The 13,047-nt window shown below is 41.2% G+C and overlaps 1 protein-coding gene across 2 annotated transcripts; it reads right to left on the bottom strand.

Annotated features, from left to right (window-relative positions):
• Positions 1 to 5,647: 5,647 nt before the first annotated feature.
• On the bottom strand, positions 5,648 to 11,908 carry LOC148368395 (uncharacterized). Of its 2 annotated transcripts, XM_088330433.1 has the most exons (3): positions 10,855 to 11,908; positions 6,798 to 7,442; positions 5,648 to 6,629 (listed from the first exon to the last, which is right to left on the bottom strand). In XM_088330433.1, the coding sequence occupies exons 1-3, from the start codon at positions 11,648 to 11,650 to the stop codon at positions 6,412 to 6,414; spliced, it is 1,659 nt and encodes a 552-aa protein (XP_088186559.1). In that variant the 5' UTR covers positions 11,651 to 11,908; the 3' UTR covers positions 5,648 to 6,411. The 2 variants fall into 2 exon arrangements, with proteins under 2 accessions (XP_088186559.1, XP_088186558.1); XM_088330432.1 differs by having other exon boundaries at positions 5,648 to 7,442.
• Between the last annotated feature and the right edge of the window lie 1,139 nt (positions 11,909 to 13,047).

The following is a 13,047-nucleotide window of genomic DNA, read 5'->3' on the forward strand; positions in this document are numbered from 1 at the left end:
GAAAAGTAACCACTGTAACCATTGCTCGCTAACTCGCTCTTCCTTCTTTGGTTACTTGCATTACAATGAAAAATTGTGAGCGTGAGAATGAGGATCATGTTGAGGATGCTCTCAATGATGACAGCTGCTTGCTGCGGCGGGCATGATGTTTCTTTCGCATCGTTGCTGTTTTATATTGACATAAGAAAGTATAATACGGGTATTACGGCCCAATTTACTGGGGACACAATAATCAGACTTTGCCCCCAAAATTAAACTTGATGCTTAATCTTAAATGTATTACCATCATTGTGCGCAAGTTGAAATCTTTTTGTAAAGCACAATCAAATACTGCGTAAGATGACCGGCGTAACTGTTGTGGAATAGAGACGTGCTGACATCAGACTTTCGGGAAAGTCTTGGCAGACGAATTAGTACAAACAATCCTCCTTAAGGGAAGCGTTTCTGAGAAAACGGAGGGAAAAACATTTCCGAAGAAGTTACGTAAGCCCTCTCACGGGGCTGAACCGCCCTTTCAGTTTTACTCCTTTGAAGCTATAAAACTCCACTCACGTCTAAGATTTTCTGAGTTTTCTTGTGACGATCAATAAAACAAGAACTCCCTCTGGCGACATCTGATTCCTGCATCTCTTTGAACGCATAGGAGAAGAATTCGACCTATATTTCTCCAACATAACGGGTGTTCACTTAAAAACCTCGGCTTCATCCTACTCCTTTTGGGCACATTTTAATGTTAATATCATTGTTTTGTTTAGCTGTTTTCTGCTGGTGCACATTTTCTGTTGTTCTCTTTTGTCAACTAGTGGTGATACATTTTTTCTTGTGCTGTACACAAATAAACTTCATTTATTCTATTAACTGAAATAAAAAGGTCTTTATCAATAAGCTAAAAAGCAAACGCTTGCATCAAGCCAGTGACCAGAGGCTAACTTTACGTTTCCTCACTTAAAAAACGCAGACAACAAATGATTAAAAACAAATGATATACCGTAAATTCCGGACTAGAGAGCGCACCTGATTATAAGCCGCACCCACCACATTTTAAGAGGAAAACCGATTTTGTACTTACACAAGCCGCACCTGTATATAAGCCGCATGCGCCCACATCAAAACATGTAACACAATCACAAAATTAGCTTTGAGTCCCACGATTGTAACTGAATATAAAGTACACAGTCCAAAAACCACAGCCGGCAAAATGAACAGAAAATGATATCGGTACTTAAGGTTTTATGCAGACCTGCAGAGTCCGGGTACCTGTTGAAACTAATCCAAGGAAAAAAAGTCTATATTTCCAAAGGTAAGGGTGGGAAAAATATATATCCACTATTGTCCACCGCGACAACAGGTCTCACTCACCTTTACCCCACTTCCCGTCAGCCCGCGTTTGCTCCACCCCTCTTTTTTAATTCGCAAAACATATCAGAATAAGTGTCTCAAATAAATACATTACAAAAATATACAGGTGCAAATACATATTATACATCGGTTTCACATATTTACAAAGAAAGACGGTACACCGAGAGAGTTTTCAAAGCTTTAATTATAATATTTTGACTTTCATCCCAAACCGTGCCTGTGAAGTGTAGCAAAACGCTACTAGCAACACGCTCGCAACACAGTATACGGCTCTGTACTTGTAGAAACCACGATAAACCGTCCTCATCTCCCTCCTTATAACTGACGTCATCAAAGTCGTCTTCCCCAGTATGGGAAAGAGACTTTGTCATATAGACATTGTCACACGCTCCCTTATTCAAAAACACACTCGCAACATGCTCGCAAAGTAAAATTTACGTGCGGTAGCTCTGTTTCCTTCTTTATCGGACTGCTCGTTTACTTTTAGCTTGAAAGCTACGTCATGTTTCTTTTTGCAATTTGCATGATGAGGATATGTCTACGCTAATTTAATTTGTGCACAAGTTGTAGTCTTCCTCGGCGCATATATTCCACCGGTCTAAATCTTACCTTTTGCATAAATTGGCCGCGTCACTGAATAAACCGCAGGGTTGAAGGTTTGGGATTAAAGTAGCGGTTTATAGTCCGGAATTTACGGTAGTAGCTTATGAAATGAAATGATCTGCATTTCTATAGCGCTTTTCAACTCAATGACTTCCCAAAGCGCTTTACAATGTGCTCCACATTTAATCCGTTCCAACACCCTGAATGTTTACCTTGAATGTTTAACGTAAACATAAAGCTAACCCAGGCTAAACGTAAGATTACGCTAACATGAACGTGTAAAAATAAAAAAATTCAGGTCGTTTACAAGTCATTTAGCACCCGGGTCTCCACAACAAGTGGTGAGCAGTTCATTGGAAAGGGGGCCCCGTTCCAACACCCTGAATGTTTACCTGAATGTTCAACGTAAACATAATGCTAACCCAGGCTAATCGTACGTTCGCGTTATCGTAATCTTACGTTAGAAAAATTACGCTAACATGAACGTGTAAAAATAAAAAGGATAAAGAAAAGAATTATGAATAGGATTTCTTACCTTTGTGGTGGTCAGCAGAAGGCGCAGATGGACGGCGGTGCTATTATTTCTTTCTTAAATGCAATAGTTGTACACACTACCTTTCTTTTTTCACCTGTAGCAACTTTGCTGCTTGCACTGACTTTCTTCGGAGGCATAATAAGGGGCTAAAACACCCGTACGCCGCTCAGCATCGCACCCTAGCGTTACGCATTACCGGCGTTCGAACTCCGATTTTTTGACCGAACAGCGAAGCAAGAATTTCTCGAAATCTTTGGTCGAACTCCGATTTGTTCGAACTGAGAGGCGTTCGAAAACCGAGGTTCCACTGTTTAGGGCATAAGTCATGCATTTTTTGTTCTCTGTAACTAAAAAAAAAACACTTGAATCCTTCAAACACTTCTTTGTATTTCTAAAACAACAACTTGTCATTTTATGACTTTGTTCATTCCTGTTATTATCGCAGGGTTCGTCAACTTTTATTACGGCCAAATTCAAGCACTTTTTAAGGACTTTCAAAGCCAATTTCTCCAGTTCCATTAAAAGAAGAATTGTCATAATCGCTATTATTATTGCTCACACCAACATTAAGAATGCATACCTTCCAAAACTATGGCTTAAGGCGTAAGACTATTGCTTTAACGCCCCTTGAAAATGCCTTCCGCTTTTAAATGTCAAAAGGTTGGTGCTAGGGGGGGCGACGATGCTTGACACGTCAACGCCGTACAAACTAACGCCAACCGCCGTTAATCACGAGGAAAGAAAAAACGCAGTGGCAAAGCCGAGCCACCAGGGAGAGGTGCCGGCATCATCTCAGCACTTATTTCTCTTCGTTTGATATGTCATGTCATGTCATGTCATTTTTATTTGTATAGCCCTTAATCACAAAGAGTCTCAAAGGGCTGCACAGGTTATTGCACAGACTATTATTTCAGACTATTACTACACCATCCCCTGATCTGAAACCAACATGAGGGCAAGGAAAAACTCAAAAACCTCAACATGAGGAAAATGAAGAAACCTTGTGAAGGGACCGCACATCCCCCTTTCAGGATGACCAGGCTGCAATGGATGTTGCAATTACAAATAGTACAGAGATATTGTCAACAAAAAATAAAGGTTATTCATATGTAACAGTGTTATTCATAATGTCATTATTCCCAACTCTGCTCTTTTACAACACCTTTTTCGTATTGCACTGTTGTGTGAGCTCATGCACAGAGATCCGTGTGCACGAGAGGTCATTTGAGTGTCTCCATATGTGTGCTGTGACGTGAATGTGTTTGTGTGTTTGAGTGAGAGAATTAGTGAGATTAAGTACAGAGAATTTATAATGTTCTATGTTTTGCATTTATATAGCGCTTTAAGTCAATGAAGACCTCCAAAAGCGCTTTACAATGTGCTTCACACTAGCCCATTGTCATACCCTCACATACCCGATAGCAGCATCAGCCATGCAAGGCAACTAACTACCTGCTCTTGGGAGACATTGGGTATTCGGTGTCTTGCCCAAGGACACTTCAACATAAAAATATGTGGTCAATCGAGTCAGACAGATGATAAACAAGGCAAATCTTTCAAGCATTTATAAGCACTTCACCCAAAATTCAAGCACTTTTTAAACCTTGAAAAAATTAAAATTCAAGCATTTTTTTTCACCGTTTCAAGCACTCGTACAAAACCTGTTGTGTGTGTGGATCTATTAAGCAGCAGGCGCAGCATTTCCAGTGGTGTTTCATGGGCAAGTACAGCCTGGTCGCGCCCATCTCTCTCCAGGCCAGATTCATTATTGGAAGTAGAGTCGAAAGGACTCAGATAATTACTAAAATGATAATTATACTAAAAAAAAAATCACAATGATCAAGCCCCGGTGAGCTCTTTTAGAAAATGGTCCGCGGGCTCTTCAGCTGTCCTTAGGGGTCGCCCTGGTAACTGTGGGCACCAAGGTTGGCAGGGGTTGCTTTATTAGTTTTGATTGTCAAATGGGCAACAAATTGGGGTACTGATGGGTCATGTATGATGTGGGTCTCTCTCTCTCTCCAGGAATTCATTCATTCATTTATCCATTCATTTCAGGCAGTTATATTCTTAGTGTACAACTGTTAATATGACCTCAATCAAAACAGAATTCCTGAAAGAGAGTGGAACAAAGAAAACTTCACCATCTATGACAAAGGCCTATAAAACGCCTGGTCATGGTAAAAGGTAGTTGACGATATATGGACAACGGAGAAAACAAGACAGGGTGGAAACATACTGTATGTTGGCCTGGAGAGGGATGGGCAGCAAACGGGCTGTACTTACCCAGGACACACCGCAGGAAATGGTGCCCCTACCATTCAAATTTCCAGTTCATGTTGTCTTCCAACATGTTCATGTTGAGCTTCAGTCTCCACTTCATTCAAATCCTAAAAAAAATCCATGTCTGTTTTTCGTTTCAAACTGTTATTGGGTTGGATTGGGTTTCCCTCTACCGCTAGGGTGGTGTGTTTTGGGCAAGTATAGCCTGGTGGCGGCCATTGTCTTAACACATGATTATGTCAGATATTTCCAGATGTTTAAAGTTGGGGTTGTTTAAGTAATCACTCATAACACCATTTCTGACCAAAATAACCCAAAAATTCCAAGCGGCTGGTATCATACATGCTCAATAAAGTGTTTTTAAGCTACAACTTCCAGGGAATCTTTGACCACAAGCTAAGGAGGAAAAAAATGATTTTCACCAGTGTAACTTGCTTTTTTTGAACATACGAATAAAAAAAAAAAAGGGGGGGGGGTGGAAGGAAAAATTCCAAAAAGCAACACAGCATTGCAGAGTTCAAGAATATATTCCCTGCTCGAGTCATTTATTCAAAGTCTAGTCGTCATTGTTTGTAAGTGGTATCCTTATTTTCCCCTAAAGTCTATGCATTTTTCCCCTTAGTCCGTGAATTGGGTCTCCTGTATTCTTATTGGCCCTCTCCAGTAGGGCTGCGGGATTTTGAGAAAAAAACCTAGTTGCCATTTTTCAGACCAGTATTGCGATTTCGCTGCGATTGTCGATTTTACAAGAAAGGTGCATTTTCTGTGCTGGTTTTTAAGTATTTAACCCTTGGATGCATGAGCTACCAGTACATACATTATTTCACGAGTGGAGTTGGTGATTAGTGGGAAAAAGAACTACTAATGGCATCATGGCATACACATCTTTTATTAGGAATACTTAATATGACAGTATTACAACTTTCTGATTTTCAAAGACCTTGAAGAATAAGAACCCACGGGATCATATTTTATCCCACTGTGGAGTCAAGAGTTAATACTAGTGACAGGGCCATCAGACTGTTGAGAAGCTAAGACGTGTCTGCATGATGTCACCAGTCACCCTTAGAAAAGTTCCAAATACTAATGTTTAGTGTATCAGATCCTGATCAAGTTGGACAAGGTACCAGGTAAGGCTTCACCGAGGCTTTACGGCAGATGACATTTTTGCTTACCGGCTTTACAAACTTTCCATCTGCTTTTGGGCTAAATCTTTCACGATTTGCAGCTTGTAATATGCAGAATAAAATTTTCTTTTTGGTGCCATTTTGTTCAGTTTCATTTCGCTGAACCTGGGTGCCCAAGTGTTCGTTTCGGCGGTGCGCTTTAACTGCGCCCCGATTTGAGGTACTCGCGCACAAGTAAACTCGAAGCTGCGTACTTCAGCCGAAACGCATTATTTGGCGCCGAGGTACGCACGGCCAAAGAGTTTACTCCGGGCCCGGTCACTCAAATCCAGTTAATCGGACGGGTTAGGCCGGGTTCGTGCTTATATACCCGCGGGCCGGGCTGGCCAGGAATTTTTAGGCCAGCTCATACCTCTATTTTAATGAATGTTTGACCACAAAATGAGCAGGCAAAAGGCTTCTCGCCAGTGTGGGTTCTTGTGTCTAAATTCTAGTGTCCGATATGGATTAATTTTTCACCACAAAGTCAACAGGTGAAGTGAAATGAAAGGTCAAAGGTTTCCCACCAGTGTGGGTTCTAATGTGTTTCTTTAAGTGTCTATTCTCAGTAAAACTCTGACCACAAATTGAGCAGGCAAAAGGCTTCTCGCCAGTGTGGGTTCTCATGTGATACTTTAAGCTTCCACTCATGGTATAACTTTTACCACAAATTGAGCAGACAAAAGGCTTCTCGCCAGTGTGGGTTCTCATGTGTCTTTTTAAGTCTCCACTCTGGATGAATCTTTTACCACAAACAGAGCAGGTAAAAGGCTTCTCGCCAGTGTGGGTTAATAGGTGTGAATTCAAGTAATGATTTTGTGTGAATTTTTTACCGCAAACCAAACAAGAAAAAGGCTTCTCGCCAGTGTGGGTTCTCATGTGTCTTTTTAAGTGCCCACTTATGGGGAATTTTTTTTCACAAACTGAGCAGGAAAAAGGCTTTTCGCCAGTGTGGGTTCTAGTGTGTTTTTTTAAGTCCCCACTGTTAATGAATCTTTTACCACAAATTGAGCAAACGAAAGGCTTCTCGCCAGTGTGGGTTAGTGTGTGTCTTTTTAACCTCCCATTTTCAGTGAATCTTTGGCCGCAAACTGAGCACGAAAAAGGCTTTTCGCCAGTGTGGAATTTCATATGCAACTTCATATAAGACTTGTGTCGAAACGTTTTCCCACTCTGAGAAGATGTGTTACCACCTTCCGACTGCGAGTCGCTTTCAGCAATTGTAGTGTGGGACGTGTCTTCGTCATCAGTTTCCAATTGTTGACAGGAGCTGATGCTTAGAGGCTCCTGCCAACTGTTATCTTCAGGTTGACCTTGATCTTCGACGGTCACTAGCAAGACTGGAAAATCGTCCTCCTCTTTAACGCGAACAGGCTCCCCATCCTCTGTCTCTTGCTTAACGTGACAGGGCTTAAGTTCCTCCTCCTCCTCCTCCTCAATTTTAATGGCAGGTGACTCTGGTTCCTGCCGCGCAGTAGGAAGACATTTTTGGCTGACGTCTGCAACACACAAGTCACATTTATTTGTATTGCCCTGAACTCGTTCAGTACCGAAACGTATTAGTACGTTTTCAGAGGCATTGTCCCCGAGTGCCAAAACGTTAAAAAAAATTCTAAAGGCTAAGCGCTGCTGATCATCAAGTATTAAACTTTTGGGAATTAAATCACCACGAGTTGGTAGGAGTGGCTTTGTCAACACTAAGTGCCGCGTTTTGTTCCTGTATTTGCCGTATTACTCTGAATGGCAGAGTGTAGGCTGCAGCATATATGCCAAGTATGCGCAGTGTGACGAGAAAAGCAAAGATGTAAGTACATACTGTTAACGCTTCAAATCTTTATTCTTTCTAAAAAAAATGACCAAGGTCTTACGTTGGGATGACGTGTTGTAGGAGCCTGCGATCACAATGACGACCTGAAAAATGTGATCACGTCACCCGAGACATCAGGGCAGTGTTCTCGTTTGCCAGTGTCCCTGTGTCCTAGACGCATTATTTTTGCTGGGAACGCATAGTCTCAAATAAACGCGCGTCCCTGGGACGCAACTTTTTTGACACAAAATCGTCCTTATTACCCGATTACTTTTTTTAACAAAGATTCATCGCACTCCAAACTTTTCGCCAGGCAGATCCGCCATTGTTGTTTTGGTCTCGCGGCTCGAGATTTCGTCCGCACGCCGATCTTGGCAAACGAGATCTTGTCGCTTCGAGATGACGTCATTGTTGTGGTGCTTGTCGTCGAGTAAAGGTTAAGTATGCCTCCGAAAAAACAGTATTAGGTAAAAATCAACACAAAATTGGTCATTTCTTCAGTGTCAGTATTAAGTCGAAACATAATGCAGAGAGTGATAAAAACGGCAATAATTCCGGCAAGGAAAGCACGCGTGTTGAAGCGAACGATTCGACGAAAGAAAATAAACAAAATAATACTCCTAGCAAGAAAAGGACATTTCTGCCAAAATGGACTAAATTATATTCCTGGTGACGCTATGAGGAGGATGATAAAGGAGGCTACATGTTCTGTGATGCGTGTACCCAGCGTGACAAAAAAACTGGATTGCATAAATAATTTTGCAATACGAACTTTCAGAAGAGCACATTGGATCGGCACACAACTTAGCTATGGAAATTCCGTTGCAGCAATTGGACCTTGAAAAGGCATTACAACTGTGACTTGGGACAGCAAACCACGAAGAATATATGAACTAAAGAATCTGAACTGATTTGTGTTACAAATTAACTGTGATGATTAAAACTGAATGAAAATATAGATTAATATTTCAGCAAGATTATTTTGTATAATGTATAATATTGTGAACTGAAAAATCGGAAGTGATTACTGCTTTGTATTACCAATTAACTGTGATGATTAAAACTGAATGAAAATATAGATTAATATAATTATTTCAGCAAGATTATTTTGTATAATGTACAATATTGTTGTGAACTGAAAACTCTTAAAGCGATAACTGATTTGTATTATCAATAAACTGTGATGATTAAAACTGAATGAACATATAAATTTATACTATATATTTGTCGCCAATTTACAATTTCAATACAACACTGAATTTTGGGGACCCATACATCTCTGTTGGGACCCATAGATTTTTGAGCATGCCAGTCCCCAGGACCCATGACTTTTCAGAGGTAAAACACTGCATCAGGGGCTGAGAATTCTTGCAAAGTTTATGCATAAGTTTAGTGTTCTTGCAATCAAATGTTATTTTCCAAGCAAAGTGCCCTTGTGTTTATGGAAAGTATTGTTTAGATATTCTAGGTATCGAAAATATTGATATTAAGAAAAAAGCACCGAGGCGAAACTTCTGCTTGAAATGCATCGTTTTGCAAGGAGCCATTTTTCTTAGAACCTTACCGGGAAACAAGTATTTTCAAAAAACTTGGCAATGTCATCAAATCAACTAAATCGACTGTTGTCTCATGAAAGATGACTGTTAAAGCTTCCTTTTGGTGTGCCCTATGTCCGTATAGCTACAGAGCTAAATTTTCTGTAGGCCTTCAAAAATGAGTCAACATGGCCAACATCGGCTGGCATCGGCACTTCCCATTTGAGAGAAACGTCTGGCATTAATCAGAAACAGTCAGAGAGGGCTGCAAAGACCAAGTTCTGCTGGGAAAGTCGGGTGAAACCCCATTGTCACGACCAAAAACACTGGCATACTGATCATTTAATATACGGACATTGTCAGCATTATCTGTAGCAACGGTACCGTCAGATGCCTTCAGGTTGGGAATAGATGCCCTAGAAATGAGTTTACGGTTGATGTATGAAAAGAATTTACGAGTATTATTAGCCTCTAAAACTTTATTTTCCTCAGCCACCCTTTCCCGCCTGATAGCCCTCCGCAGTTCCCTTGAAGCATCTTGATAACTTTCCAAGTATGCCAACTGATCACGTTTATAAAGCTTGTGAATAAACTGATTTCGCCTATGCAATTCAGCTATATCACGGTTGACGTGAGGTGTAACAGCAACTGAGGGTACGTATACAGATATCAAAGTGTAAACAACAGATTTAAATATTGCCCACATTTCTTCAATATTCCCACAATGATCAAATAAGAGGTACCAGTTGACACTGGACAGAAAGTATCTCATGCCATGTAGATCACAGTCTTTAAAATTTATGTAGTTCTGAGCAGCGGTATCTTTTTTTAAGAGCCAGGTTAAGTTGGAAAGTAACAGAATCGTGATCACTGGTAGAGAAACTCTGCCCAACGTCAATGTGTTTAATCAGATATCTGTCAGTGGAAAACACAAGGTCTAATACGTTGGACCCCCTGGTTGGTTTATCGACATGCTGAAAGAAACCTGCATTTGAAACCAAGTTTTTGAACATTGAAGTTAGATTAGTATCAGAATTTTGAAGAAAACTGTGGTGAAGGTCAGGAAAGTTAAAATCACCCATAAGTAGAATTTGCAATTTAGTATCAAAAATAGAATTCAGATGTTCGAAGATAGCGACGTTGGCCTGAAAAGAGCTCAGACCAGAGCGATATACAAGCACTATTCTCAGCTTCACCCCAGAAATAAGAATATAACATCTCAATAACTCAATTCTATCTAATTGATAATTAGCGACAGAAAACACAGTTATACCATGAGAAACCATGAGCAAAACTCCTCCATGATGGGCATTTTTACGGTCAGTTCTAATGGACTGATATTTCTCTATAGTTGGCCCTGTGTCACCAGCGGAGTACCAAGTTTCTGTAATTGCCAAAATATCAGGGGTGTAGAAATTGATGTACGAGACAAAGTAATCTGCCTTAGAAGTCAAACATTGGGCATTAATGAGATGAATCAAAGGGCTGTTCAATAAAGGCGAAGGCGACCTTAGGCATTTCCCGGCTTGACAATAATTTTCCCGTCCCGTATAATAATGTTTACTTCACCTTCGTCCCGACGGCGCTTAAGTTCGTCCTGTAGTTCCCTGTCGCGTTCCCTTTCTTTTGGTGTCATATCTGGACGAACAAATCCAGAAGACAACGTCGGGAAGGTACTTTTCACCCGATTGAATCCACGGAGAAACGCCAGCCTTGATCTTGTATTCAGGAATCGGATCTTCACAAGCCTGGGTTTACCATCATTCCTTAGCCTTCCATCACGAAAAACTTCCAGAATGTCCTGTTTCTCTACTCCCGGGACTGCTTCGGCGACTTCCTGAAAGAGCTGGGTATCCTGGACAGCTTCCCCATTTTCTCGATGTGTCTTTGCTCCAACCACCACGAGATTATGCTTCCTAGCCTCCTTTGCTAGCATTTCCTCCATTAGGCTAGTCGACATTCTGGCAACTTCTGGCATCATCTGCGTCATGATCTCTCGGACCAAAGTTGGTACCATGGCCTTCACGGTTTCACGGACAGTGGAGACCAAATCAGCAGAGTTCAGGGCACCGCACGGCCCAGACGACCCGGATAGAGGCACCGGAGTGCTATCCACGTAGGTGAACACCGTTCCAGAGCTACTCAGAGAGGCGTAAGAATTCTTATCATCAGCGGATAAGCCGGGGACGCAGGAATTGCAGATGTAAGTAGCTTGCTTATCCTGTATCGCGAGGCTTAGGTCCTGAACTGACAGTCCAGAGCACTCATAGTGTATATAGTGTTTGCAGTGACTGCACTGGATCATTGCTCCATGGTCCACGGCACCGCAAAAACATGGTTTAGAAACTGCCTTTCTATGCGCCATATCAAATAAATCAAAAACTCAGGTCAATTATTGAGTAAAACCCGAAGCTTCTCTTGAAGAGATCCTTCCTCACTGGAGCACATTTTCTCCATGTTTGAAGCTCAACGAAAAAACGCCACGAAGTGTCGATCCAACTCACGAGTAAAAAGGACAAACCTTCGAAAAGGACCGCAAAGTGATACTTCTGTCGATGTGACGTCGTTTTAAGTCGACTACCGGACTTTCTGGCCATTTTCTTGCTCGGCAGCCATGACAGCTTTTCCTTCCAAACACCAACCGCAATGGATTGTGGGTACACGTAGCACGGATCACATGCTGCATTCAAGAAAATGGGTGCGTCGGGACATTTTACCAGATACGACCGAAAAGCGTCTCAAGATTGTGTGAAATCGGAGTTTTCCAATCCCCAATGAGGAAAATAACATTAGAAGGACACTCGAGCTGGGAAGTCCTAGTTGCAAAGTTGGGGTTCATACCATTTCTCTTGGTCGGAGGTTGGAAAACTCAGTGGTCGTCTTTTCGGGAATGCAGCAACAAAAACACATATAATACTGTACTAGATATGTGGGCTCAAAATTATCAATCGAAGCTTGGAGTTAAGTGGAAATTGTAAACTTGGCAGAAGTTTAACGTGACGTTTTACGCAAATTTAAACAAAGTTAAAGTGTAACGGGACCCAGGTGGATGGGCTCGCTCCAGATGGTGTTACACATTTGTTTCATATATATTGTTTTGTTTTTTTGGCTGTTGTTTAACCTCATCTGCAAAATAGATGATAAATGTCAGTCTCACACGACACCATTTAATTGTTGGCATTAAGGTTCATTTTTTTGAGCAAGTCTCACGAAATCACGTGAGGTCCCGCGAGACTTGTCCCAGGCACCCTTCTCTGACCTGTGAGACTTTGCCATCTAGCGGTGATAAACCTTTACATCTCTTACCCTATCTGCTATACCAGGAATAGCGAACAAGTTGGGCACAAAGAGAGGAAATTTTTCACTGTGATAGTCAAAGAGCCACACCTGGCACTGACCTGCCATGACAGACAGACACACACGAACACACAATTGAAGTACTATCGTGGAACTTCATGCAGATGATTGGCAGTCAGTTAAGTCTTCTGAGCAGCATAAAATCAACAAATCTGCCAAATTAATCTCAAAATATTATTTATTATGTACTCTGATGGATTCAAGTGTGTTTTAAGAGGGGGGAAAAACGTGAAACGAGGCAAAGAGCCACAGTATATAGAAAACTTTATTTTCTTTCCATTTTGATTTCTTGTGGTGCCATTTTCACGTCAGTGTTTTTCTTGGTTTTACAAGTTGAGGGCCTCTTTTGTTGTTGTCTATGTAAAATATTGTATTTGTGATTTATGTTATTAATTTATTCTGTTA

This window comes from Urocampus carinirostris, chromosome 3 (assembly GCF_059441175.1).
Source record: "Urocampus carinirostris isolate Australia breed hairy pipefish chromosome 3, RoL_Ucar_1.0, whole genome shotgun sequence".
In the NCBI taxonomy this organism is placed as follows: domain Eukaryota; kingdom Metazoa; phylum Chordata; class Actinopteri; order Syngnathiformes; family Syngnathidae; genus Urocampus; species Urocampus carinirostris.